General features: G+C 37.7%; 1 protein-coding gene across 2 annotated transcripts in view; it reads right to left on the bottom strand.

Annotated features, from left to right (window-relative positions):
* The window catches only part of ida (anaphase promoting complex subunit 5 ida), a 163,749-nt gene that overhangs the window by 56,871 nt on the left and 81,089 nt on the right, over nt 1-25,789 (bottom strand). For both annotated transcript variants that reach the window (XM_067146186.2, XM_067146187.2), the window contains exon 9: nt 25,355-25,591. In XM_067146186.2, coding sequence (XP_067002287.2) covers nt 25,355-25,591 — 237 coding nt within the window. The remainder of the gene's footprint in view (nt 1-25,354; nt 25,592-25,789) is intronic.

Below are 25,789 nucleotides of genomic sequence, written 5' to 3'. Positions count from 1 at the left end.
GCTTTCTCCAAGTTTCTCATAATTTGCTCCAGAAAGATGTTGAAGAGGATCAGTGATAGGCTGTCTCCTGACTTTCTGTTTCATAAGAACCAGAGATTTTTCCAAAGAACTTGATTCTCGAGATGGTGTCAGTCAGGGTGTGTTTTATTCTTCTTCTCGTTTTCCTGTCAATCCCAAACTCCTCTAGGGCATTCAATAAAGTTGGTGTCAAGTGAGTTATATGCCTTCTTGAAGTAAACAAATATTATCACAGTGTTCTGGTTTTTCAAAGCTCTTTTTCTCAATGCTTTTGAGGTTGAATATCTGTTCTGTGCAAGACCTCCTTTTCTAAAGCTAGCTTGGTATTCACCAATGAGGTGGTCTGCTTGTTCTTCGACCCTGTTCAGCAGGACTTTACACAGTATCTTGACTGTGATTGGAAGTAAAGAGATCCCTCTGTAGTTGTTCATGACTGTTTGGTTACTTTTTTGTCTTTTTATGAAGTGGGTGTATGACAGCACATTTCCAGTCTTTTGGGACCCTTTCAGTTTTCCAGATTTCTTGTATGATGCAGCGGATTGTTTCTGCTGAGATTTTTCCTCCAATCTTCCACATATCTGCGATGAGGCCGTCTTCACCTGGTGCTTTATTGTTTTTAAGTTCATTGATTATGCACTTGATCTCATATAGACCTGGTGGCTTGGAAACCAGATTTTGGTGGGAGAAATTCTGAGTATCCCATACATACATGGGTTCTTTACAGTTTAAGAGGTTTTGAAGTAGTTGGCCAAAAGCTCACAGTTTTCCTTGTCATTCGTTGCTACAGTGAAATATTTTTGCTTTAAGCACACAGTTGGTGGCTGATATGCCTGCAGCTCCTCTTTGAAGGTTCTGTAAAACTCATGAGTGATGCTCTTTCTAAACTCTTTTTTTATCTTCTCCATCCTATTTCTATTTTCTTTTGAAAACTTCCCATTTCTCCTCAGTTTTCTTAGAATACCAGTCTTTTAGGCTTTTTTTTTTTTTTTTTTAAGAGCTTTGTTGCAGTTTTCATTCCACCATCCATGTTTTTGTTTCTTCAGCACGTTTCCCAAACCTTAAGCAGCTTCAGTCATTGACACTCTGGTTTCTTCGCAGCTGTTCATTTCCATGGTTAGACAGGTTTTCAACATATCTTTGTTCTGTTTCAGAGTCTCTATATTAATGTGAGGCTTCCTATTGGTTCTCTGCTTGGGTTTGTTACTATGATATCCAAGATATAATGGTTTGAGTCCATGTTTACCAGGTGTATGCATACGTATTTGCCAATTTTTGTGGTACAGAAAACACGTAATTTTCAAGGGAAATTCATTTTTTGTTTATTCAAAATATTGGCTATCGGCTTCTACACACTTTGCCCATTTTTCAGGTAAGTTATGAATACCATGCCAGAAAAACTGCTTGTCTTTTGTGGCAAACCATTGGTTCATTCATTTTCCAACTTCCTTGAAATTGCTGAAGTGCTACCCTGCAAGCGCATGCCCTATTGATGTGAAGACGTGATAGTCGGATGGCGTCAGGTCGAGGGAGTACGGCAGGTGCGGAAGGATGTCCCATCCAAGTGATTTCAAGGCGTCTTTCACTGGTTTTGTTGTGTGAGACGGCGCACTGTTGTGTAACAAAATCATTCTGCCATGTCTTCTGACCCATTCCGGTTGTCTTTCGATCAATGCGTGATTTAAATGAATCATTTGTTGGCGATAGCGTTGTGCATTAACAGTTTCGCCGGGCTTCAAGAGTCTTTGTACTTTTGTGGTCTACCAGAGCTCGCACCGTCTTTCACATTGAAATCACCACGTTTAAATTGTCAAAACCATGCCTCACATGTTCTAATCGATGGAGCGTGTTCACCATATGTTTCTACCAGCAAACAATGACTTTCCACAGCTTTTTTTCTTTTGATTAAACAAGAAAAGCAATGCGTGCCGCAAATTTTCTTTTGCAGGCACAAACATCGACATGATAACTGAACGATACAACACAGATGCTAGTGTTTGGCGGACTCAACTTGCGTGTTGGTAGGTTAATGTCAGACGAACAAACTGCCGTATGTGTCAAATTCATATGCTGAGTACTGTTCACTGGTGCCATCTCTTAGTGAAATGGGAAAAGACTTATGCATACACCTGGTAAGCCTTTCTTACTATGACATTCAAGATTTCTTTTCAGTTTCTAGCAGTTATTGCCACGTGATCTATCTGGAACTCTCCCAGCATTGCGTTGGGCGATACCCAGGTTTTCTTCTTGTTAATGAGAGCCTTGGATTATGTGGACACTTGAGTTTTAATTTGAAATGTTTACAGAGGCAGATTAGTCTCTGTCCTTATGAGTTTGTTCTTTTATGTGCCAGATAGTCACCCACATTTTATGTTGGTATCTTCTCTGGACACTGAAGTCCCTGACCAAAACTTTTACATGGTGTTGTGGTATTTTAGAGGTTCTGTCTTCAAGATGTTCTGAAAAGAAGAAAGTCTACCTTTTCAGGTTTTCTTCTGTTATCTTCATTTATTGGGGTATGTACACTGACAACTGTATAAGTTTTGTTTCCAGATCTAAAAGAGAGAAGCGAGATTCTCTCTCTCTGTTGGTGAGGCAGAGTTGATGATGGACTCAGTAATGTTCCTTTTAACAATGAAAGTTGTGCCTAGGAACATTACATTGGAGTTGTTTGCTACTGCTGGTTTTCCCTTGTAAATCCTGAGCCCCTTCTGATTCTGCAGGGTTATCATCAAGCTATCGTGTCCCTTGGTATTCCAGTATTCATTCATTCATTTTCCAACTTCCTTGAAATTGCAGATATTCCTTTATTTCTTCTCCGTCCCTTCCCTGAATGATGTTTCAAACTCTCCAGAATCCAAAGGCCTGGTTGAATCTACCCTTGGCGGTAGGGGATTTCTGTTCTCGGCTGCCCCTGGAGTAGTCTTTCCTAATGGCGTTTCCATCATGCCCTGCAATGAAAATAGTTGGGAGGACAGGTGAAATCTGTTCCTTGGAGTCAAAACTGTGAGTTTTATTGGCTCTTCCGCCCTCCAAGAAGTTAGGAATTCTTCTCTTCTGTATTTGAGATCATGGACCATTTTTCATTTCACCTCAGCTTCTCCACAGGTGCTTATTTGGTCAAATCTACACACCTGTTCTGCATATCTACAGGAGTGCTTCTCCTATAAGCCACTGGGATGTGCCTTGTCAGGACTGAGGCCCCCCACTCCAGGGCCTCAGTTTCAGAGCCAAACCCTCGCATAAGCTGACTGGGCATGAATTTCCTGATTTATTTCAGAACCTTTTTAACTTTTCTATCTGATATATTTTATTAATTTTCACTTTCAAAAACACTTTTGTAATTGGATGGTGATAATAATAATAATAATAATAATAATAATAATAATAATAATAATAATAATAATAATAATAATAATAACAAACTACATAGCGATGTGGAAAAGATAACCGATACCGTCCAGAAAAGAAAAATCACCAAGATTGGCCAACAAAATTCCACAGCCTGTTTCCAGTCATTTGACCGGGTCAGGAATAGAATGAATGAAGCCTCCATCTAGCGGCGAAAATAGGAATTGTGCTGGCTGCCGAAGTCTGATATTGGAGTGTGTTGCTGGAATGAAATATGACAGGGAAAACAGGAGTACCTGGAGAACAACCTGTCCAGCCTCTGTTTTGTCCAGCACAAATCTCACATGGAATGACTGGGATTTGAACCATGGAACCCAGCAGTGAGAGACTGGCACGCTGACGCCTAAGCCACGGAGGCTTAAGATTGACCAACTGGATCATTAAGTACTTTCAGAACAAGAAAATCAAAGGTGCCTGGTTTAACAAGGTAGAAAGAGATCACATGTAATGACATCCTAGTGTGTGTCCCACTCGAAAAGAAACTTGAAGCATGCAATGGTTTACAGAAAAAGCCAAAGCTAAAAACAGAAAACGTATGGACACAGGAGAAAAAGGAACACCACTGTGAGTGTGTCTCCCCTCAAAAGGATTCCAGCATGCAATGGTATCCAGGAAAAGATGGGTGAAGAAATGAAATAAAAATGGGAAAGGCAAGGACACAGGAGAGAAAGGAACAACACCAAGAAGGAATGTGGAAGTACGGGACAAATTTCAAAGCTCAAAGAAGGAGATAGTTAAAATGACGTGATCCACAGTTAGCCAAAACGAGGTGAATGAATGAAAATCATAGGAAGTTGTTTACACGCGAGGTACTAAAGATAATCTAATGTACTTGTTCATGGAATTTTTTTGATAAAATCATAGCAACATGAAAATCATGTAATATAAATGAGATCAAACTTACTGCAACAGAAGATTATTGAACAGAAATATACAAAATAGTTAAAAATTAAAAAAAAGTGTTTATGACACCACAAACCTTAAAGTTGAACTCGTTTATGAAATTTTATTGAAATCAAGGTTTACCAAGCTTCAAGTTTACAAGGTCTTCATTGAAAGATAAAAATTTCATTGTTCCGTATTGAAATTATTGATGTTAAAAATTAAATAATTGAAAAGGAGGTTCAACCTATTCAATACTTAAAAGAAAGAAATGCAGTAATCACATTCCTATTTAAATGGGACCGGTTTCGACCTTAGTACAGGTCATCATCAGCCGTAAAAACATGTACAATGTTTATGAATATTGGAGGTCAGTTTCACACTCTGATAGGCACAAAGACACGACACCACATTCTGTCATGCACAAAGTCACAACACTATCAACTAATATACGAAGATCAAAAATAACTTGAAGTCGCAGACGAATAGATTTGTAGTAGAAAGCCGCCAGCTCCTGGTGATCAGCGCGGCACATTCAAGGTCATGCGCTGCGGTCGAACGCCAAAGTAGAGTGGAGAATGTTTTGAAGGTCCAGAATTTGTCACGGTTGCGGGAAGTTAAGTACGTATATAAAAATATACGACGCAAATCAGTGTAATTGAATGAGTACTTGTACTCCTGCTAAGTTCTTGGAAAACAGTTGACTTGAAAAAACAATTGTAGAGAGAAGAAAAAATGTAGTAAAAAGCGCAATATCGGAAAACAAATGAAAACTTATATGCACAGTGCGCTATTTTTTAAATGAAAAATTTTTAGGTTATGATTGAAGTAGTCAAAGTTGGCGCAAGACAAGAGTTAAAATTTGAAAGAGGAAAACCGAAATGAAGGTCGTGGGTTTTTTATTTTTTTTATTATTTTTTTTAAATAGAGAAGGAAGAATAAATTAAATGAGGAAGAGTGATAGTGAAATAAGAGAAAGAATAAAAGAAATTGGAGTTAGATGGTAATGAGGAAGGATAAGATAGGGAAATGAAGGAGGGGTAGTTTAGGGTGGGTTATTGGAGGTAGAAAATGTGGGTGGGAACTATGTAAGGCATGGAAAATAGAATTGGGGTTTTGGAATTTGGAATTTTTGAGAAGAATTAGGAAGTCAAAAAGGATATTGGGTTTTTCAGAAATGTCGTTTAAATTGAAATTAGGGTTGAAGTACTGGTCAAGGTGGATAAAGCAATTTTCAGTAAAGAGGGGGCCTTTGTTAATGATTTTAAGTATATTTATGTCATTGTCAATACTGGTGAAACTATGCTTGGAGTCTTGTATGTGCTGTCCTATGGCAGAGAATCTGTTGTATTTAATGGCGTTGACATGTTCAGAGTACCTGATATTGAAGTTGCGGCCAGTTTGTCCGACGTAGGAGGAATTGCAGTTGTTGCATTTAAATCTGTATACACCAGATTTAGGAAAAGCATTAGACTTATTTAGAGATTTAGAGTTGTGTAAGATATCAAGACTTCTATTGTTAGTTCTAAAAGAAATTTTCATATTATGTTTTTTAAAAATATTAGTTATTTTATAAGCATCCTGAGTGAAAGTGAAGGTGGAAAAAGCAGTTGGTTTAATTGTGTCTTTAGATAAAGTGGTTTTTGGACGGTGTTTGAATTTGTTGATGATGCGGTTAATGAAGGAGTTGTTAAAGCCATTAAATTTAGCAATGTTGCGGATGGTGTTTAATTCATTATTTAAATCTTTTTTGGACATAGGGGTGTTGAAAGCACGAAAAATTAAGCTGTTATAAGTAGCACGTTTATGAGCTTGGGGGTGCGAAGAATCTTGTCTTATTGTAGTTGCTGTTTGGGTTGGTTTTCTGAAAATTTTGTAAGATAAAGAAGAAGGATGTCTAGTAATAGTTAGGTCTAGAAAATTAAGAGTTTGGTTGTGTTCTGATTCGAGGGTGAATTTAATGTTAGAGTCTAAGTTGTTGAGATGAAGAAGTGTAGAGGCTGCGTTGGTTGATTCCTCATTTAATATTACTAATGTGTCATCGACATATCTCGCCCAAAAGAGGATGTTGGAGAAATTATTATTATTATTATTATTATTATTATTATTATTATTATTATTATTATTATTATTAATTCTTGTGTTTTCTAAGAAGTCGAGGTAATTTTCAGCAAGAATGCCAGAAGCAGGTGAGCCCATAGCCAAGCCATCTTGTTGATAAATGGTGTTGTCAAAGGTAAAATAATTATTGTTGAGAACTAATTTTAAAATAGACATGAAGTCTTGAATTTCAAGTTTACTTAGGTTACTGAATTTGTTTAGGTTGTTGTTTATAATGGGGAATAATTTTGGAATTGGAATACTAGGGTAAATGTTGACAATGTCAAAAGAATGGAGAGAAAAATTTGGTTGGATTTCAAAATTCTTTAATTTGTTGATTAGATCAGAAGTGTTTTTGATAGATTTGTTGGATAAAAATCGATAATTTTTTAGTAAAAATGTTTGGATGAATTTAGAAGTGTTGTATAGGGGACTGGGTCTGTAATTGATAATTGGACAGATAGGAATGTTAGTTTTGTGAATTTTAGGGAGGGCTTTGGCAGTGGGTAGTCCAGGGTTCATGTTTATTAGTTTAGGTTTTTCTTGATCTGCGAGGAGAAAGGAAGAGTTTTTTAAAGTATGTTTGAGTAGGCGTTGGATTTTTGTGGTTGGGTCTTTTTTTATTATAGAAAAAGAAGGGTCACTGAAAAAGTTTTTGGTTTTATCTAAGTAGTCAGTTTTATCCATTATGACAGTAGTGTTGCCTTTATCAGATTTGGTGATAATGAGATTATTGTCATTGATTTTCTTTTTAAGATCTGAAATGGTTTTATTATCATTAATTAAATTAATATTATTATTATTATTATTATTATTATTATTTTTTTTTTTGATTCGTTGTGCCCAGCTGTGGAGCGCGTTTGAACTTATTTTGCACAATGTTTCTTCTTCTTTTCTTCCCAATATCTCTTCATTTTTTCACTGTGTTCCTTTCTGCGTGTTTCTGTCCAGCCTGTATTTTTTCTTGTTGGTTTCTCTGCAAATTTATGTTTGTTTACTAAGCTTCTAAATTTCATTCTATCTTGAATGGTTTCGTCCTCAATACCCATTTCTTGTAGATCTTCATGAATTTCTGCTAACCAATTGTTGCGGATTTTCAGGGTTAGAGCTAGATTTAGAATTTTCTTTGTCAGCCTGTTGTTATCCATTCTGTGTAGGTGTCCGTAGAATTTTAGTCGTCTCTTTCTGATGGTATCTGTGATTTTTTCTGTGAATTGAAAAATTTCATGTGGTTTCTTTTTCATCCAAATTCCATTTTCGAACTTTGGTCCTAGGATTTTTCTGAGAATTATCCTCTCTTGTTTGTCAATGCTTTTCATTTGTGACCTGCCGCCAATGATCAGTGTTTCAGATGCATAAAGTGCCTCTGGTTTGATGACTGTATTGTAGTGTCGTAATTTTGCATTTTTTGATATACATCTTTTGTTGTATCTGTTCCATGTGATTTTGTAAGCCCTTTGCAGTTTAGCAGTTCTTTCTTTGTTAGCTTCCTGATTTAACCCTGCTGGCTGAATAATTTCACCTAGATACTTGAATTTGTCTACTTGGGAAATTATCCCACAATTGGTGATTAATGGTTGATTGTCGAATCTTGATTTAGTTCCTTCCATAAACTGCGTCTTTTCAAATGAAATTTGAAGTCCGGTTTTTGCGGCTATTTCATTCAATTTTTCTATGGATTGGATTGCTTCTTGTCTGTTGTTCGAAAGGATCGCAAGGTCATCTGCAAAAGCTAAGCAGTCAAGGTGAATTTTGTCTTTAAGAAGTCTGCCAATGTTTATACCTTTAGTTTCTTTTCTCCATTCACGAATCACTTTTTCCAAAACTAAATTGAATAGTAGTGGGGATAATCCATCTCCCTGTCGGACGCCAGTTCTGATTTCGAACGGTTCAGAAATTTCTCCCAAGAACTTAACTTTTGATGTTGTGTTGGTCAGAGTTTGTTTAATCAATTCCCTCGTTTTCCTGTCGACTTGAAATTCCTCTAGTATGTTGAACAGGGTCTGCCGATCTATGGAATCATACGCTTTTTTGAAGTCAACAAAGGTGATTACTGTTTGTTTCGTTTTGCGAATCTGTAGTATGGATTTTAGGTTTAGGATTTGTTCTGCGCAGGATCTCCCTTTTCGGAATCCAGCCTGATAATCTCCGATCAGGTGGTCTGTTTGTTTCTCTAATCTATTAAGTAGAGCTTTAGAGAAGATTTTATATACGAGTGAGAGGAGAGAAATTCCTCTGTAGTTATTAATATCTGATTTGTCTCCTTTCTTGTGAAGTGGGTGAATCAATGCACATTTCCAATCCTCCGGAATTTCTTCAGAAAACCAAATGTCCTGTAAGATTTTTTGAATACTCTGGGCCAGTTTGTCACCACCAATTTTCAACATTTCAGCGATTATTCCATCTTCTCCTGGTGCTTTGTTGTCTTTTAAATCTCTGATTATTTGTTTGACTTCTTGTAATGTGGGAGGTTCTGAATTTGGATTAGGTGTTGGTTTTTCATAGGTGAATTGTTCCTTTGGAGATTCACAGTTTAAAAGGTCCCTGAAATGGTTTGCTAGGAGTTCACAATTTCCCTTATTACTTGTTTCCAAAGTCCCATCTGTACGTTTGAAACAGAGACTAGGTGCCTGGTAATTGGATAATTCTTCTCTGAATGTTCTGTAGAAGTTCCGTGTATTGTTTTTCTTGAAATCTTCTTCTATTTCTACCAGTCTGTTTTGATCATATTTTCGTTTTTCAGATCTGATGATTTTTGAGGTTTGTTTCTGTGTTTTGAAGAATTCATCACGATTTTGATCAGTTTTATGGGAACTCCAGTTTAGCCAGGACCTAATTCTGACTTCTATGGCCTTGTCACAGGTGTCATTCCACCACCTGTGTTTGCGTTTCCTTGGGGGATTGCTGATGTTTTGTGAAGCTTTCAAGAGTGTGTCCTTGAGTTCTAGCCAGTTTGAAGGAGCATCGTTGGAGATATTCGCAAGGAAATTGTCTGAGTTCTGTCTCAGAAATTCAGGGTCGATTCTTGGGTTTCTGATTGTTTTGGTTTTCTTCCTGTTGGGTTGAAACTTTACTTTAACAAGAGATAGGTGGTGGTCGGAGTCAATAATTCCCTTTTTGACTTTAACGTTCATAATTTCTTTTTGGTTTTTCTTGGAAATAGCCACATGGTCTAGTTGAAATTCTCCTAAATGCATGTTCGGGGATCTCCATGTCATTTTCTTTTGTGGAAGTGCCAGGAAATGGGTTGACATCAATTTTAGATCGAAATTCTCGCAGAAGAAAATTAAACGTTCTCCATTTTTATTGGTTCTTTTGTGAGCAGGGTAAAGTCCTACAGTGGTCCTAAATTTCTTCTCTTTGCCAATTTGTGCATTGAAGTCCCCCAGCAAAATTTTGACATTATGTTTTGGAACTTTGGCTGTAGTTTCTTCTAGTAATTCCCAGAAGTCATCTACCTTCTGTGGGTCTTTTTGATTGTAATTGTTTGTAGGTGCATGTGCATTGATTAGTGTATAAGCTTTGTTTCCTGATTTGATTGTCATTAGCGAAATTCTTTCAGAAGGTGATGTAAAGTATAATACCAAATTTGTGATATTTTTTCTCACTGCAAAACCAGTGCCAAATTGTAATATTTTGTTAGGGAGGAGGGTAGCTGGTTTACCTTTATAAATTCTATAGTTTCCTGATTCAAAATGATTTTCGTCACTGTACCTAGTTTCTTGGAGTGCCAGAATTTGGATGTTGAGTTGGTCTAATGTGTCTGTTAAGTGCTTCAACTTTCCAATTTTGCGAAGCGTGTTGATGTTTAAAGTGCCAATAAAATGTTTTTCCTTTGGGCGAAGAGATTTGGGAAGCTCCGATACATTCCCGCATGATGTTCTCGGTCCCCCAGAATCCGATGACCGAGAAAACCTAGTATGAATACTAGGGCCTGGGGTAGTAGTATCATTAACTGACGTTGCCATCATGCTAGTAAGTTGAAGATAATGGAGAGATTGATCTTTGTCAATCTCATAGTTACAACTAAGGTATTATTATTATTATTATTATTAATAAGAGAAGTGTTTTTGTTATTGTTAATGAAGATTTTTTCAAGTTTCCTTTTTACTTCATATCTGATTTCATCTTGTTCATCTGTTGGCATTTTGTTAATGGCTATTTCAGATTCAGTAATTAAATTGGTGGCTACATTGAAAGTGTTGAGATTGGGCCAATTGTGTTTGAAGCCCTTCGAAAGAATTGAGTTTTCATCATCACTCAGAGTTGTTTTAGATAGATTTACGATGGGAGGATGGAATTGTTCAATAGTTTTGGAGGGTGTGTTACGGTTCTTAAACTGGAATTTATGTGAAGAGTTGTTCTTAAGAATTTTGAGTTTTTTCTCTAGGGTTTGTTGTTTGATTGACAGTGCATGAAATAATTTATTGTCTAATTGAGTTAGGAAGAGGTTCCATTGTGCACTTGGGAGAAGATTAGCAATTTCTAGATGTGTTTCGTATAATCTGTTGTTTAAAAATGATTTTTTCTTGTATAAGAAACGAATTTCGTTTTTAACCAAATTTTGTTGGTTATTTTTAACAACTCCTTCATTAACCGCATCATCAACAAATTCAAACACCGTCCAAAAACCACTTTATCTAAAGACACAATTAAACCAACTGCTTTTTCCACCTTCACTTTCACTCAGGATGCTTATAAAATAACTAATATTTTTAAAAAACATAATATGAAAATTTCTTTTAGAACTAACAATAGAAGTCTTGATATCTTACACAACTCTAAATCTCTAAATAAGTCTAATGCTTTTTCTAAATCTGGTGTATACAGATTTAAATGCAACAACTGCAATTCCTCCTACGTCGGACAAACTGGCCGCAACTTCAATATCAGGTACTCTGAACATGTCAACGCCATTAAATACAACAGATTCTCTGCCATAGGACAGCACATACAAGACTCCAAGCATAGTTTCACCAGTATTGACAATGACATAAATATACTTAAAATCATTAACAAAGGCCCCCTCTTTACTGAAAATTGCTTTATCCACCTTGACCAGTACTTCAACCCTAATTTATACAATGGCGGCAGTGAAGAAGTGCATGTGAGAGAGCTCCGTAAACCACCTAGCAAAACAGCAAGTTTAACTGCAATTCGTGTGTACTAGGTCAAGTTTCATAACTAAATAACACTCAGTGGCTACATAAATTCATTCACAATGTCTCTAAAGTCATTGAACAAGCGGATTTCTTCATTCGAAGAAAAGCTAAGCGACATCCAAGCTCGCTTCGAGAAAGCAACGCGCGCCGCCAACAGCAGTGCTACCAACCCTGGCGATGTTTCCCTAGACGCACTCGCCCTTGAGTTCCAGTCTTTCCGAGCTGCTGTCACAGAGGAGCTTAAGGAGGTGAAGTCCGAACATACCCAAATGCACAACCAGATCTCCAAACAGGACGACCTAATCGACGAAGCAGAGCAGTACAGCAGGAGAAACTGCCTATTACTCCATGGGGTGGCAGAAGCTCCGAACGAGGACGTCTATGACAAGGTGTTCGGTATTGTGAAATCCCACCTAGGAATAGACTTGACATTGGACAATTTAGATCGCTGTCACAGGATTGGGAAACCAAGGAGAACAACAGCTGAGGTAGTGACGGGAGGGAAGAGGCCCATCATAATAAAGTTCACGCGATATCACGAACGTGACTGTATCTGGCGTGCAAAGAAATCGCTGAAGGTATCGGGTATGCTGATAACAGAATCGCTAACAGCAACGAGAAAGGACATACTAAACGCCGCGCGTGACCACTTCGGTCAGAAATCTGTATGGACTAAGGATGGACGTATCATTATTCTAAGCTCTGATGGGAAGAAAATTCAAGTGACCACACGAGCTGACCTTAACAATGTTATTCAAGCAGCTAGGGGGTGAAACAGTGTGAAGTAACGACAATGTGGATTAGTTTAAGTTTGTATTATAGTGTTTTATTATTGAGTGTAAATGTGATTGAGTGCATGAAAAGCCGGCGCGATATCAGAGGAAATACGCAGATAAGAAGCATGTATTCTTCTTGGTATTCTGTTTTGTGTGATGAATACTGTTATAACCACTACCAGCTGTGGACCTGACTGTCCCGCTACCCCTAACCTCTCCTATCCGAGAACGGAGACACCCCGCTGCCAAGGTTCATTAGCGAAAGTATTTCAGGCCAACGCACGTTCATTGAACTGCATTCATTTAAATTCTCAATCCCTACCTGCTCACCATGAGGAGCTAACAACTCTCCTTGAAAACAGTAATGTACACGTAGCTTGTATCAGTGAGAGTTGGTTATGCGCAACTATCCCTAGTAGTATGGCACACATAACGGGCTATAATATTTACAGGCATGACCGAATATATAAAAGAGGTGGAGGAGTAGCCTTATACTGTAGAGATGATATTAAATGTAAAATCGTATGCACATCTGCCCACTGTCCTGACCCCAGACCTGAGTTCATTTTTGCCGAGATAACTGTGACAACAGTTAAAGCCTTAATAGGAGTTGTTTATCGGCCACCACGGGTAGGTCACCTCTCAGACATTGAAAACATCCTGCAGAGACTATCACCTGCTTATGAACATATTTTAATATTTGGAGACTTCAATACTAATTTACTGGAACAGACTGGAGATACAAAGCAACTCTTAAGTATTTTCCAGACGTGTGACATGACAATACTTCCACTAAAACCGACAAATCATACCTCATCTTCACATACACTAATTGACTTAATGGTCACTAACAACCCACAGAAAATAGTATCACATGGACAAATTCCTACCCCTAGTATATCGACACATGACTTAATATACTTATCTTACTCGCTCAAAGTACCGAAGTATAAGTCCAGATACATCACATTCAGGGACATTAAACATATAAACTTAGATCATCTGAGAGTTGACGCCTTGAATAGTCCTTGGGATGACGTAAAAAATATAAACGGTATCGATAAGAAAGTTGAAACTTTAAGTTCACTTATACTTGGTCTCCTTGATAAACATGCACCTAAGCGTACGGCCAAAGTCTCCCGACCTCCTTCTCCATGGCTGACCGATGACATTAAACAAATGATGTCTCACCGTGACGCGTTACACCGGCTCTACAGACGCACACACTCTTCCAGAGCGCTTGAACAGTATCGACAACTTCGGAATAGAATTAAAGTAATAATTCGAAATAAGAAATTTTCTTTTTACAATCACCTGGCTGGAAATTTAAATGTGTCAAACACTTGGAAACAACTTCGTTCCATTGGAATTGGGAAAGCTTTGCCCCAGCCATGTAATCCAGACATCTCTCTGGAGAGATTGAATGCTCATTTTTCTGAAGTAAAAATTAAACCGGAAATACGCACAATATCACAGACTATAAAATCTCTTCTGAACCACCCACCACCAAATAGGCCATTCTTTGAATTTCGCGAAGTCACAGAGATTGACGTGAAACGCGAGGTATTATCAATTACATCATCTGCTGTAGGACCTGATGAAATACCCATACTCATAATACAACACATCATTGACATTATTCTTCCTGCCATTACTCATATATACAACACGTGCCTCACAAGTGGCCTCTTTCCAAAAATGTGGAAAAATGCCATTATAAATCCTGTTCCCAAAACTTCCTCACCTGTACTTATAACAGATTATCGACCTGTTTGCATACTTTCATCTCTCTCCAAGCCTCTTGAACGCATAGTACACGTGCAATTAACCGACTATTTAAATAAATACAAACTACTTGACCCTTTACAATCGGGTTTCAAAAAGGGACACAGTACGGCCACTGCCCTGCTGAAAGTTACAGACGACATGAGACGCGCTATGGACGAAAGGCAGGTGACGTTACTTACACTTCTTGATTTTAGCAGCGCTTTTGACACAGTAAATATACGTACTGGTTGCTAAATTGAAATCGCTTCACCTTGGACAGACAGCCCTAGAATTCTTTCTCTCATATCTTACGGAACGAAAACAACGCGTAATTATCCAGAATAGGTCATCCGAACGGGTAATGAAATTTTCAGGAGTACCACAAGGCTCTGTACTTGGACCACTTCTCTTTGTTATCTATATTAACGATATATCGACACGGCTAAGACACTGTAAATACCACTTGTATGCTGACGATCTGCAGATCTATTACCATTCCAAAATTTCAGACCAATCAAGCAATAGGTTATATGAACTCTGACTTAAATAATATCTATGCATACGCTCATGAAAACTGTATTTTAATTAATCCATCAAAATCTAAAGCTATTATTGTTGGGCAGACGAAACAAATCAGTGCGGCGAAAAACAAAAACATTCCTCCACTAACTTTATCTGGTAAAATTATTCCGTACGAAAACTCGGTAAGAAATCTTGGTGTAATTATAAACGAGAATCTTAACTGGGGAGAGCACATTACAAATATCTGTAGAAAAGTGTACGCGTCCATTCACCCACTAAAATATCATCAAAATATGCTGCCACTAAACATGAGAATTAGGCTTATAAATACTCTTATCCTCCCTATATTTTCCTACTGTGACGTAGTACTAATTGATGCCACGAGAGAACAACTAAACCGATTACAACGTGCTATGAATTCGTGTATTAGATTTATCTTTTCCTTACGCTATGATGTTCATGTTACCCCTTATTATCGACAACTTTCCCTTCTAAAATTTGAACAATATAGAAATCTCCACGTGGCAGTATTAATCTTTCGAGTATTAAAAGAGAATATCCCATACTACTTATCTTCACAACTCAATTTCCTATCCTCTTTCCACCAGCATAACACACGCTCTGGCAGTACACTTGCTATCCCTCTCAGCAGGTCAGCAGCATTCAGCCGTTCCTTTGTTGCAAATGGAGCTAGAATATGGAATTCTCTCCCCCACAACATTAGAGCCATACAATCCTTAAATTCCTTCAAGTTGTCTTGCCGTGAGCATCTCCTCGATATGTGCCGCCAGGCTGAATGAATCTGGCAGAGTGAATGTGTGTATGAATGTACGTTTACTGTGCTTAGGGTATTTAGTGTCAATCAACTTTTAACTTGTAACGATAGTTTAAGACATGACTAAGAATATTTATAGAGTTTATGTTATTTTGTTTCATATTTTGTTTCTAGTTTGTAATGGTAGTTTTAAGATAAGATTATGAATATTGCTCCCAGATGTACTATGTTAATGAAGTGTGGTTAAGTGTAAGAGAGGACCATGAGTCCTAACTTCGCCACTACAAATAAAGGCAAATATAATATAATAATATAATTTCAATTTAAACGACATTTCTGAAAAACCCAATATCCTTTTTGACTTCCTAATTCTTCTTCTCAAAAATTCCAAATTCCAAAACCCCAATTCTATTTTCCATGCCTTACATAGTTCCCACCCACATTTTCTACCTCCAATAACCCACCCTAAACTACCCCTCCTTCATTTCCCTATCTTATCCTTCCTCATTACCATCTAACTCCAATTTCTTTTATTCTTTCTCTTATTTCACTATCACTCTTCCTCGTTTAATTTATTCTTCCTTCTCTATTTAAAAAAAATAATAAAAAAAATAAAAAACCCACGACCTTCATTTCGGTTCTCCTCTTTCAAATTTTAACTCTTGTCTTGCGCCAACTTTGACTACTTCAATCATAACCTAAAAATTTTTCATTTAAAAAATAGCGCACTGTGCATATAAGTTTTCATTTGTTTTCCGATATTGCGCTTTTTACTACATTTTTTCTTCTCTCTACAATTGTTTTTTCAAGTCAACTGTTTTCCAAGAACTTAGCAGGAGTACAAGTACTCATTCAATTATACTGATTTGCGTCGTATATTTTTATATACGTACTTAACTTCCCGCAACCGTGACAAATTCTGGACCTTCAAAACATTCTCCACTCTACTTTGGCGTTCGACCGCAGCGCATGACCTTGAATGTGCCGCGCTGATCACCAGGAGCTGGCGGCTTTCTACTACAAATCTATTCGTCTGCGACTTCAAGTTATTTTTGATCTTCGTATATTAGTTGATAGTGTTGTGACTTTGTGCATGACAGAATGTGGTGTCGTGTCTTTGTGCCTATCAGAGTGTGAAACTGACCTCCAATATTCATAAACATTGTACATGTTTTTACGGCTGATGATGACCTGTACTAAGGTCGAGACCGGTCCCATTTAAATAGGAATGTGATTACTGCATTTCTTTCTTTTAAGTATTGAATAGGTTGAACCTCCTTTTCAATTATTTAATTTTTAACATCAAGGTCTTCATTGCTCAAAATATCCATAACAGAGGGGCAAACATTTTGTAGGATAAATGTGGTGGGTGCTATTTGACCTAATATCCAGAAGTTTTTTTTATAAACAATTTATTCTTTAGTAAAATCTGTGAACATTCTGCAGCAAATATGCCCTAAAATGATTAAGGTATCATCATCTGGTTGATTGTCTTGATGATTTACAGCAAAAATAATGGTAATTCCATATTCACAAGGAATGAGGGTATGATGTGAGGAAAGGTAAGGATTATGAAAAAAAAAAAAAAACCTAGGATTAATCAAGAGAGGAGTCTGGAAGAGGAAACTGGCTTTTATTCTTACAAAGAATATTTTCCACATATATAAAAAATCATAAATATATAGATACAGATGTGGCTGAACTGTGATCTATCATATCTAAAATTTTGGGATGTGAAATCGTAAATCAAAACTATAGAATATTTATGTATTTTTTATTGATTAGTGCCTTTTTTACAGTGGCAAAGTTAGGGCTCAAGGCCCTCTCTTACACTTAACCACATTCTACTCAAAATCTTAAATAAAATACTAAGTTACTTAATATATGCCTAGTTAAAACTACAAAAATTAATTTTAAAAAAATTAAATAAATTACTAACTAAATTAATATAAAACTAATTAATATTAAAAACTCTTCAAAATGACTAATCCTCAGGCACGCACACATTCATACTTCAACCATTCAGTCAGCTGTCCTCAGCAGGTAGTCTCGGCAGGCAACCTTAAATCTTGACAAAGAGTTAGTTTCTCTGACCTGAGCTGGCAGGGAATTCCATAGTCTGGCACCGGTCACTACAAATTATCTATTAATTTTATTTGTTCGGTGCACTGGAATAGAAAGAAAGGATCTCGAATGTGTCTTTAAGTTGTGAAATGATGATAGAAAGGTGAATTTAGAAGAAATATACAGTGGCTGATTTTCAGCTAACACTCTTAACACCATTGTTAACATGTGTAGCTGCCGACGTTTATCAGGCTTCAGCCATGAGAGAGCCTGATAGTATGGGGTGATATGAACATCGTACCCGATATTGTAAATAAATCGCAGACAGGAATTCAGTGCTCGTTGAAGTTTAAGTGCTTCTTCTCTTGTCATGTCAACTGAAACAACGTCACAATAATCAAGAATAGGGAGAACCACTGTCTGTATTAATTTGGCCTTTAGCTCAAATGGAAATATATCCCTCTGCCGTTTAAGAGGGTGAAGCACTCCAAAAATCTTTTCACGAATTTCTTTCGTGCGATCAGACCAATCAAGTGTTTCATTCATAATTATTCCGAGATTTTTAACCATTTTACTGTAGGGAATAAATTTACCATTCAGTAGGATAGGCGGGATTGCGACATTGTTTGAGCAGCTTAGTAATTTTCGTGATGCAATTATGATTGCCTGAGATTTTATGGAGTTTAGTATAAGAGAATTTCATTTTGCATATATACTGATTCGTCGGAGGTCATTGTTAATATATTGTATTGTTTCATCTAAGTCTGAAGTCTTGCAGTGTCAATAAATTTGTAGATCGTCAGCATAGAGGTAGTGTGTGTGAGTTATTTCCTACCATTGATGGTATGTCATTGATATAAATACAGAAAAGTAAGGGCCCTAGAATACTGCCCTGTGGGGCACCACTTTCATTTTCCATTTACAGGCCTAGTCATTTACTGTTACACGCTGCTGACGGTTACTCAAATAAGACCTAAAAAAACTTAAGTGCAGCCAGGTTGAAATTTAGCAGTTCCATTTTCTTTATCATAGTCTGAATTTCTATAGTGTCAAAAGTGCTACTGAAGTCAAGAAGGATAAGTAACCTTCATACGTGAATTTTTATTTAGGTATTCCAGAACTTGCTGATATACTAAATGATCAAAGGTTTAGAAAGCGACGGGAGTATGGACACAGGATGATAGAGGGTGACTGTGGGTCTAAATTCTTAGGTACCGGTATAATATTGGATCTTTTCCAGACAGTAGGGAAAGTTCCGTTTAGTAAACAGTAATTTAGTATGTGCGTCAGTATAGACAGGACAGCACCCATAATCTTATGTATGAAAGTAATAGGAATATCATCCACACATATAGCCTTTGATTTAATTGAGTACAAAGCCTTTTTAACCTGGTTTTCTGTGACACTGTGAAATGTGAATGGTGGATTGGATGGAGGGAAGGGCGATGAGTCTGTACAGTTAATTTGGGTAGGTTGAATATTTACTCTACTAAAGTTCGTCAAGTGGAATGTCAGGATTTGTCTCAGTTGATGTTTTCCTATCCCCAGAGCTCTAAGTTAGTCCCATGTACAATTAGAATTTAAGTTGCCAGCTAAATTTCGGAAATATCTATATTTTTTATTTCTGATCAACTGCTTTGTGTGATTTCTTAAGATGCGGTAAGATTTGAAGTCTGCGTCATCTAGGGTTTGTTTATAATGTTGAAATAACGAATTGCGATGGGCCATCCTTCTCTTGGTTTCATCACCTAGCCATGGACAAGAAGGGCGAAAAACCCTTATTCGAAGTTTAGTGACATGTCTCCCATAAAGTTCTTTACCATCGTATTAAACAAGTTAACTTTAGTGTCAGTGTCATTTAGACTCCGTATATCATCCCACGGTAGTTGATAAGCGTCATAATTCAAGTAATCCACGTTTATGTCCTTCGTATTTCTGACAGTTATGTACTTAGGTTTATATTTAGGTATTTTGAGAGAATAGGATAAATATATAAGGTCGTGGGTTGTAATGGACAGTACAGGGATTTGCCCATGGGTTATTACTTTACCTGGGTTGTTCATTACAATGAGATGGATGAGTGTGTGTGATGAACGGTTAGTTGCATACACGTGATTCGTGAGTTGTAGCGGGAGAATAGTCATGTTACAAGTAGTAAACAAATCTACTAATTGATTACTGTCATGGTCGTATTAAGTAGGTTAGAGTTAAAATCCCCTATAATGATTGTGTTCATAAATAGCCTGGAAGTCTAGTAAGTACGTTTCGAATTCGGTCATATCTGTTACACCAGGCGGTTTGTATATGGCAGAAATCATCACCTTTTGTCTGTTAATATTTACTTCAACGAACATGAATTCCGGCCTTGTTCGTACACCCTGGGAAGATGTACATATCACTCAGCTCATTAGGTTATTTCTACAGTAAATCGCTGTCTCGCCTCCATGCCTTCCATCCGATCGATCGAAACGTGTTAGATTATATCTATCAATATCAACCATGGAGGACGAAATGCTAGGAGTCAGCCAGGTTTCAGAAATGCAAAGTATATGTACATTATTTTCCATTAGTATTGTTTGAATTTTGACAAAATGTGCCGGAAGAGAAAGAGCATTTACATGGCAACACTGCAGGCTGTGAAAAGAGGACGACAATGCTTGTTTCAACAGAGTACCTGCTGAGAAGGGAGAGCCCAGGAGGAAGGGATTATTAATACAGTCCCTGCCAAGGTCAGGTACAGGAGCACAATAACTGCCTAGCTGAATTCTGAGAATTCCAAAAAGTTGATTATCAGATAATAATATATGCCTGAAAATGGTTTTCCGTGGTTTCCCATTTTCACACCAGGCAAATGCTGGGGCTGTACCTTAATTAAGGCCACGGCCGCTTCCTTCCAACTCCAAGGCCTTTCCTATCCCATCGTCGCCATAAGACCTATCTGTGTCGGTGCGACGTAAAGCCCCTAGCAAAAAAAAAAAAAAAATATATGCTATTTAAAAGAAGGTAACTCACCTCAACTTCCTGGAGAATGAGACAGCTGACTATCAGTTGCCAGCACTTACACACACATTCACACATTCTTAAGAACACTATAATAATAGTAATAATAAGTTGAAGGCACATCGCAACGGTTTCTTCACTATGATAATTCACCTACTCGCCTCAAGTGTGAATTCAGTTCACAAGGTGAATTAATTTGCAGCTTCTTTCCATCGTCTAGATGAACAATAATACGGCCATCCTGGGTTGAAACGCAGCGCATACCCCAGAAGTCCCGTGCTTTATTTAGTAGCTCCTTCCGTGTGGACGTCAGGGATTCCGTGATGAGCAGTTTTGTACCTTTCAGAGCTTGCTTGGCATGCCAGATGCGGTCTCATTCATGGTACCTGAGGAATTTAATTATAATAGGTCTATTCCCCGCAGACACCACCTCAGCCGCCGTCCTCTTCATATGGCCCAGTCTGTGACACCGATCTATGCTGTCCATAGAGAATTGAATGTTCAGCTTATTTATCAAGGTTTCTAGCATAACAGCATGGGTGTCCTCGCTGGGCGTTTCACTTACGCCGTGAAGGAGGAAGCAATTCCTTCTACTGTATTGTTCTGCCTCGATTAACTGTCTGACGAGGGGAAAATAATTATTTAAAAATAATGTGTAAAAATGTGAGCGGTAGTCAGGTTATTAGAACCAAACAAAAGCATTCTTAATACGGTACATACCATTCAATTTACTATAAGCATACATCAGAAACTAAATAACTATTATTTCTCTCCTGGTGATATTCTAGTCAGTTCTGATGTTGTGTCTCTGTTCACTAGGGTTCCGATCATGGACACCTTGTCTCTGTTTGATAAAATGTGTTGCAAGAAAGAGGTAATATTACCTAGTTTTATTCAAACAAAGCCTCCCTGCGAACCATGTGACCTTGCCGCAGTGGGGAGGCTTGCGTATCCCAATGAAGCAGAGAGCCGAGCCGCAAGTGCAACTATATCAGACGGGTATCTGTTGAGAGACCAGAGTAAGGAATGGTTCATCGGAAGGGGGGTAGCAGCCTTTCGGAAGTTGCAAGGGCGGCAGACTAGATGATTGACTGATATGGCCTTGTAATAATACTCAACATGGCTTAACTGGGTTGATACTGCTACATGGCTGAAAGCAACGGGAAACTACAGCAGTAACTAACTCCTGAGGACATGCAGCTCTCTCTGTATAAATGATGTACTGATGATGGCTTCCTCCCGGGGTAAAATATTCCGGAGGTACACTAATCCCCCATTCGGATCTCCGGGTGGGGACTACACGAGAGGGGGCGATCATCAGGAAGATGGATACTAACATTCTGCAAGTCGGAGCGTGGAATGTTAGAAGTTTGAATCCTTATGGTAGATTAGGGAATCTGAAAAGGGAGATGGATAAACTAAAGTTAGATGTAGTTGGTGTAAGTGAAGTTTTTTTTTTTTGCTAGGGGCTTCACGTCGCACCGACACAGATAGGTCTTATGGCGACGATGGGATAGGAAAGGCTTAGGAGTTGGAAGGAAGCGGCCGTGGCCTTAATTAAGGTACAGCCCCAGCATTTTCCTGGTGTAAGTGAAGTACGTTGGCAGGAAGAACAGGATTTTTGGTCAGGCGACTACCGAATTATCAACACAAAATCAAACAGGGGAAATGCAGGAGTTGGTTTAATAATGAATAAGAAAATAGCGCAACAGGTAAGCTACTATGACCAGGATAGTGAAAGAATTATTGTTGACAAGGTAGACACCAAACCAACGCCCACCACAATAGTGCAGGTCTACAGGGTGAAGCGAAATTCGCGCACTCGGGCGTCGCAGTGCGACTCCTCACGTCAGCAAAAAAAAAAAAAAAGTCTCTCACAAAAGTTTGTTCCGCGAGTATATAAGGCAGAAAAAGGACGTTGAATAGTGGCAATCAGGCAACACTGTAACCACATGTACGGTAAGTACCTCTGTCAGCAACAATTATCCGTGCTGTACAGTTGGTGCAGTGGGTAGAGTTTTGGGTTGGCATGAAGGAGGTCGAGGGTTCGATCCTATGTTGAGGCGCAATTTTTTATTTACTAATTTCCATCGGACATTACATACTGTAATACAGTAAGGCACCGTACCTTAGGTCACATGTATCCTACATTTACAACATTTTGTAACGCTGAACACAACAAATACTTTGCTAGGCCTACTGGTAACGTAAAACCTAACGAAATGTAATGGACCTGAATGAGGCAAGAATAACAGTTGCTACTAATCTATGAGATCATTAGAGGAGGGTACAAAGAAAACAGGTTTCGCATTTAGTACATGAAGTGGAGCGAATAAATTCACGCCTTTAAAGATAAAAATTTCATTGTTCCGTATTGAAAAGTATCAAAGTTAAATTGAAATAATAAATATGGTAGTTCAACCTACTCAATACAAGTAAATAAGAGATGTAGAGATTACATTCTTATTTAATTAAAAGTGGAAATGGTACCGGTTTCGACCCCAGTCTGGGTCATCATCAGCCTATTATAACTCGAAAAACAATACATAAGTAAGAAAGAAGTTAACGGTCAAGTCCACACAATATCAGTTGAAGAGGCGATATAAAAATGACGGGGGTAGGCACTGTAAAATTAATAATAATAATAATAATGTTATTTGCTTTACGTCCCACTAACTACTTTTACGGTCTTCGGAGATGGCGAGGTGCCGGAATTTTGTCCCGCAGGAGTTCTTTTACGTGCCAGTAAATCTACAGACACGGGGCTGTCGTATCTGAGCACCTTCAAATACCACCGGACTGAGCCAGGATCGAACCTGCCAAGTTGGGGTTAGAAGGCCAGCGCCTTAACCGTCTGAGCCACTCAGCCCGGCCACTGTAAAATTCAGATGAAGTGGAATGTAAGTCACTTAAAAGAAGTAATGCGTAATCTTCCGAGCATCAGCACGGCACACGCAATGTTTGGCACTGTCTCACAATGTTCACGAAAAGCAGAGAACAGTTAAATGAGCCAGACTGCATACACTGTCAGGCACAAAGTCACAACACAATCCAAATATGAAGATCTAAAGTCATGAAGAGGCCGGAGATGAGCAGCTCAACCGAAGTAACTTGCAAGCTCCAGAAGATCGGCACGGTGTTTACAACGTCAAGTGCTGTACTTTCATATGCTGACGGAGATTGAAGGATAGATTAATGGCCAAGTATTTGCTTAGTTCACGAAAATGTAGATATATATATATAATTATAATACGATTCAATATAATTGAATACGTAATTATGATCTTGAAGATTTTTAGAACAGTTGACGTGAAAAAACAATAGTGAATAGAATAAATGGTAAAAAGTGCAATCTTAGTTTTAGACATTCTTTTAAATAAGCTATAGAAAAAGCACAATACCGGAAACAAATGAAAACGTGTATGCACAGCGTGCTAATTCTTGAATATAAAAAATTCAGGTCGTGATTGAAGTAGTCAAAGTTGGCGGACGCAAGGCATGAGTTTAAATTTGAAACTGAAGGCCCAAAATGAAGGTGGCAATATAGCGTTTTTTTTTTTTTTTTTAAGAGGTGAAAAGAAAAATAGGAAAAGTTAATAAAGAAAGAAGATTAGTGGATAAGAAAAGATTAAAAGGCTTTCAAGTTAAAAGGTGGTGAGAAAGGATAAGATAGGGATGAAGGAGGGGTAGTTTAGGGTGGGTTACTGGAGGTACAAAATGTGGGTAGGAACTTTGTAAGGCATGGAAAATTTAATTCAGGTTTTGAAATTTAGAATTTTTGAGAAGAAGAATTAGGAAGTCAAATAGGATGTTGGGTTTTTCAGAAATGTCGTTTAAGTTGAAATTGGGGTTGATGTATTGGTCAAGGTGAATAAAACAATTTTCAGTAGTGTTTAAAAGGGGGCCTTTGTTAATGATTTTAAGTATTTTCATATCTTTTTCAAGGAGAGGAAATCAAAACCTTGAGATTTGCCGATGATATTGTTATTTTATCTGAGACTGCAGAAGATCTAGAGAAGTTGCTGAATGGTTGGACGAAGTCTTAGGTAAGGAGTACAAGATGAAAAAAAATAAGTCCAAAATAAAAGTAATGGAGTGCAGTTGAACGAAGGCAGGTGATGCAGGAAATACTAAATTAGCAAATGAAGTCTTAAAGGAAGTAGATGAATATTGTTACTTGGGTAGTAAAATAACTGACGATTGCAGAAGTAAGGAGGACTTAAAATGCAGATTAGCACAAGCAAGGAAGAGCTTTCTTAAGAAAAGAAATTTGCTCACTTCAAACATTGATACAGGAATTAGAAAGATGTTTTTGAAGACTTTCGTGTAGAGGCATTGTACAGAAGTGAAACATGGATGATAACTAGCTCAGAAAGAAAGAGAATAGAAGCTTTTGAAATGTGGTGTTACAGAAGAACGCTGAAGGTGAGATGGATAGATCGAATCACAAATGAAGAGATACTGAATCAAATTGGCGAGAGAAGATCGATTTGGCTAAATCTGACGAGAAGAAGAGATAGAATGATAGGACACATCTTAAGACACCCAGGACTTGTTCAGTTGGTTTTTGAAGGAAGTGTATGTGGTAAGAACGGTAGGGGTAGACCAAGGTATGAATATGACGAGCAGATTAGAGCAGATGTAGGATGCAGCAGTTATGTAGAAATGAAAAGGTTAGCACAGGATAGGGTAGCATGGAGAGCTGCATCAAACCAGTCTATGGACTGATGAATCAAACAACAACAACAACAACAACAACAACAACAACAACAACAACATTCAAACAAAGAGTATACTAGTTTCATCCAACAATAGGAACACAGTATGGAATCATTAAAATTGTTGTGGTTATTTTCTTAAAACATTTTTGCGTATCTTACCTGCTCGGCAAGTATATTAACAACATTGCATATTGCTACACATATTGCTTCTCCATTGTACGCCACCAAACCTTGAGTAGGGTTAGAGGTATTGAGGTGAAGCAGCAACTGGCTGGAGAGTGAAGCCATCTCTGTCTTACCATATAAGCACCAGAGAGCAGCCTTCTGAGCATAACTATTACTTAAGAGATCAATCATGGAGTGTTGGCAATTCAATACATCACTCTTCATAAGAAGCTGCAAAAGAAAATGTTATAATAAAAATTTAAAAAAAGCAGTAACCACAAGGTGGTGGTTTCATACTATACAAGGAAAAAAGAAACCTCATAACATTTAATAAAAAGGATATTAGAATTTAAAATAATCAATGCAAAAAAAAAAAAAAAACCTAATAAGAAATTAAAACAGAAAATATTTCAAAATTTCTAGAATTTC

This window comes from Anabrus simplex, chromosome 4, assembly GCF_040414725.1.
Source record: "Anabrus simplex isolate iqAnaSimp1 chromosome 4, ASM4041472v1, whole genome shotgun sequence".
In the NCBI taxonomy this organism is placed as follows: domain Eukaryota; kingdom Metazoa; phylum Arthropoda; class Insecta; order Orthoptera; family Tettigoniidae; genus Anabrus; species Anabrus simplex.
The sequence above is the reverse complement of the archived record's forward strand: the minus strand, read 5'-3'. Positions and strand labels throughout refer to the sequence as shown.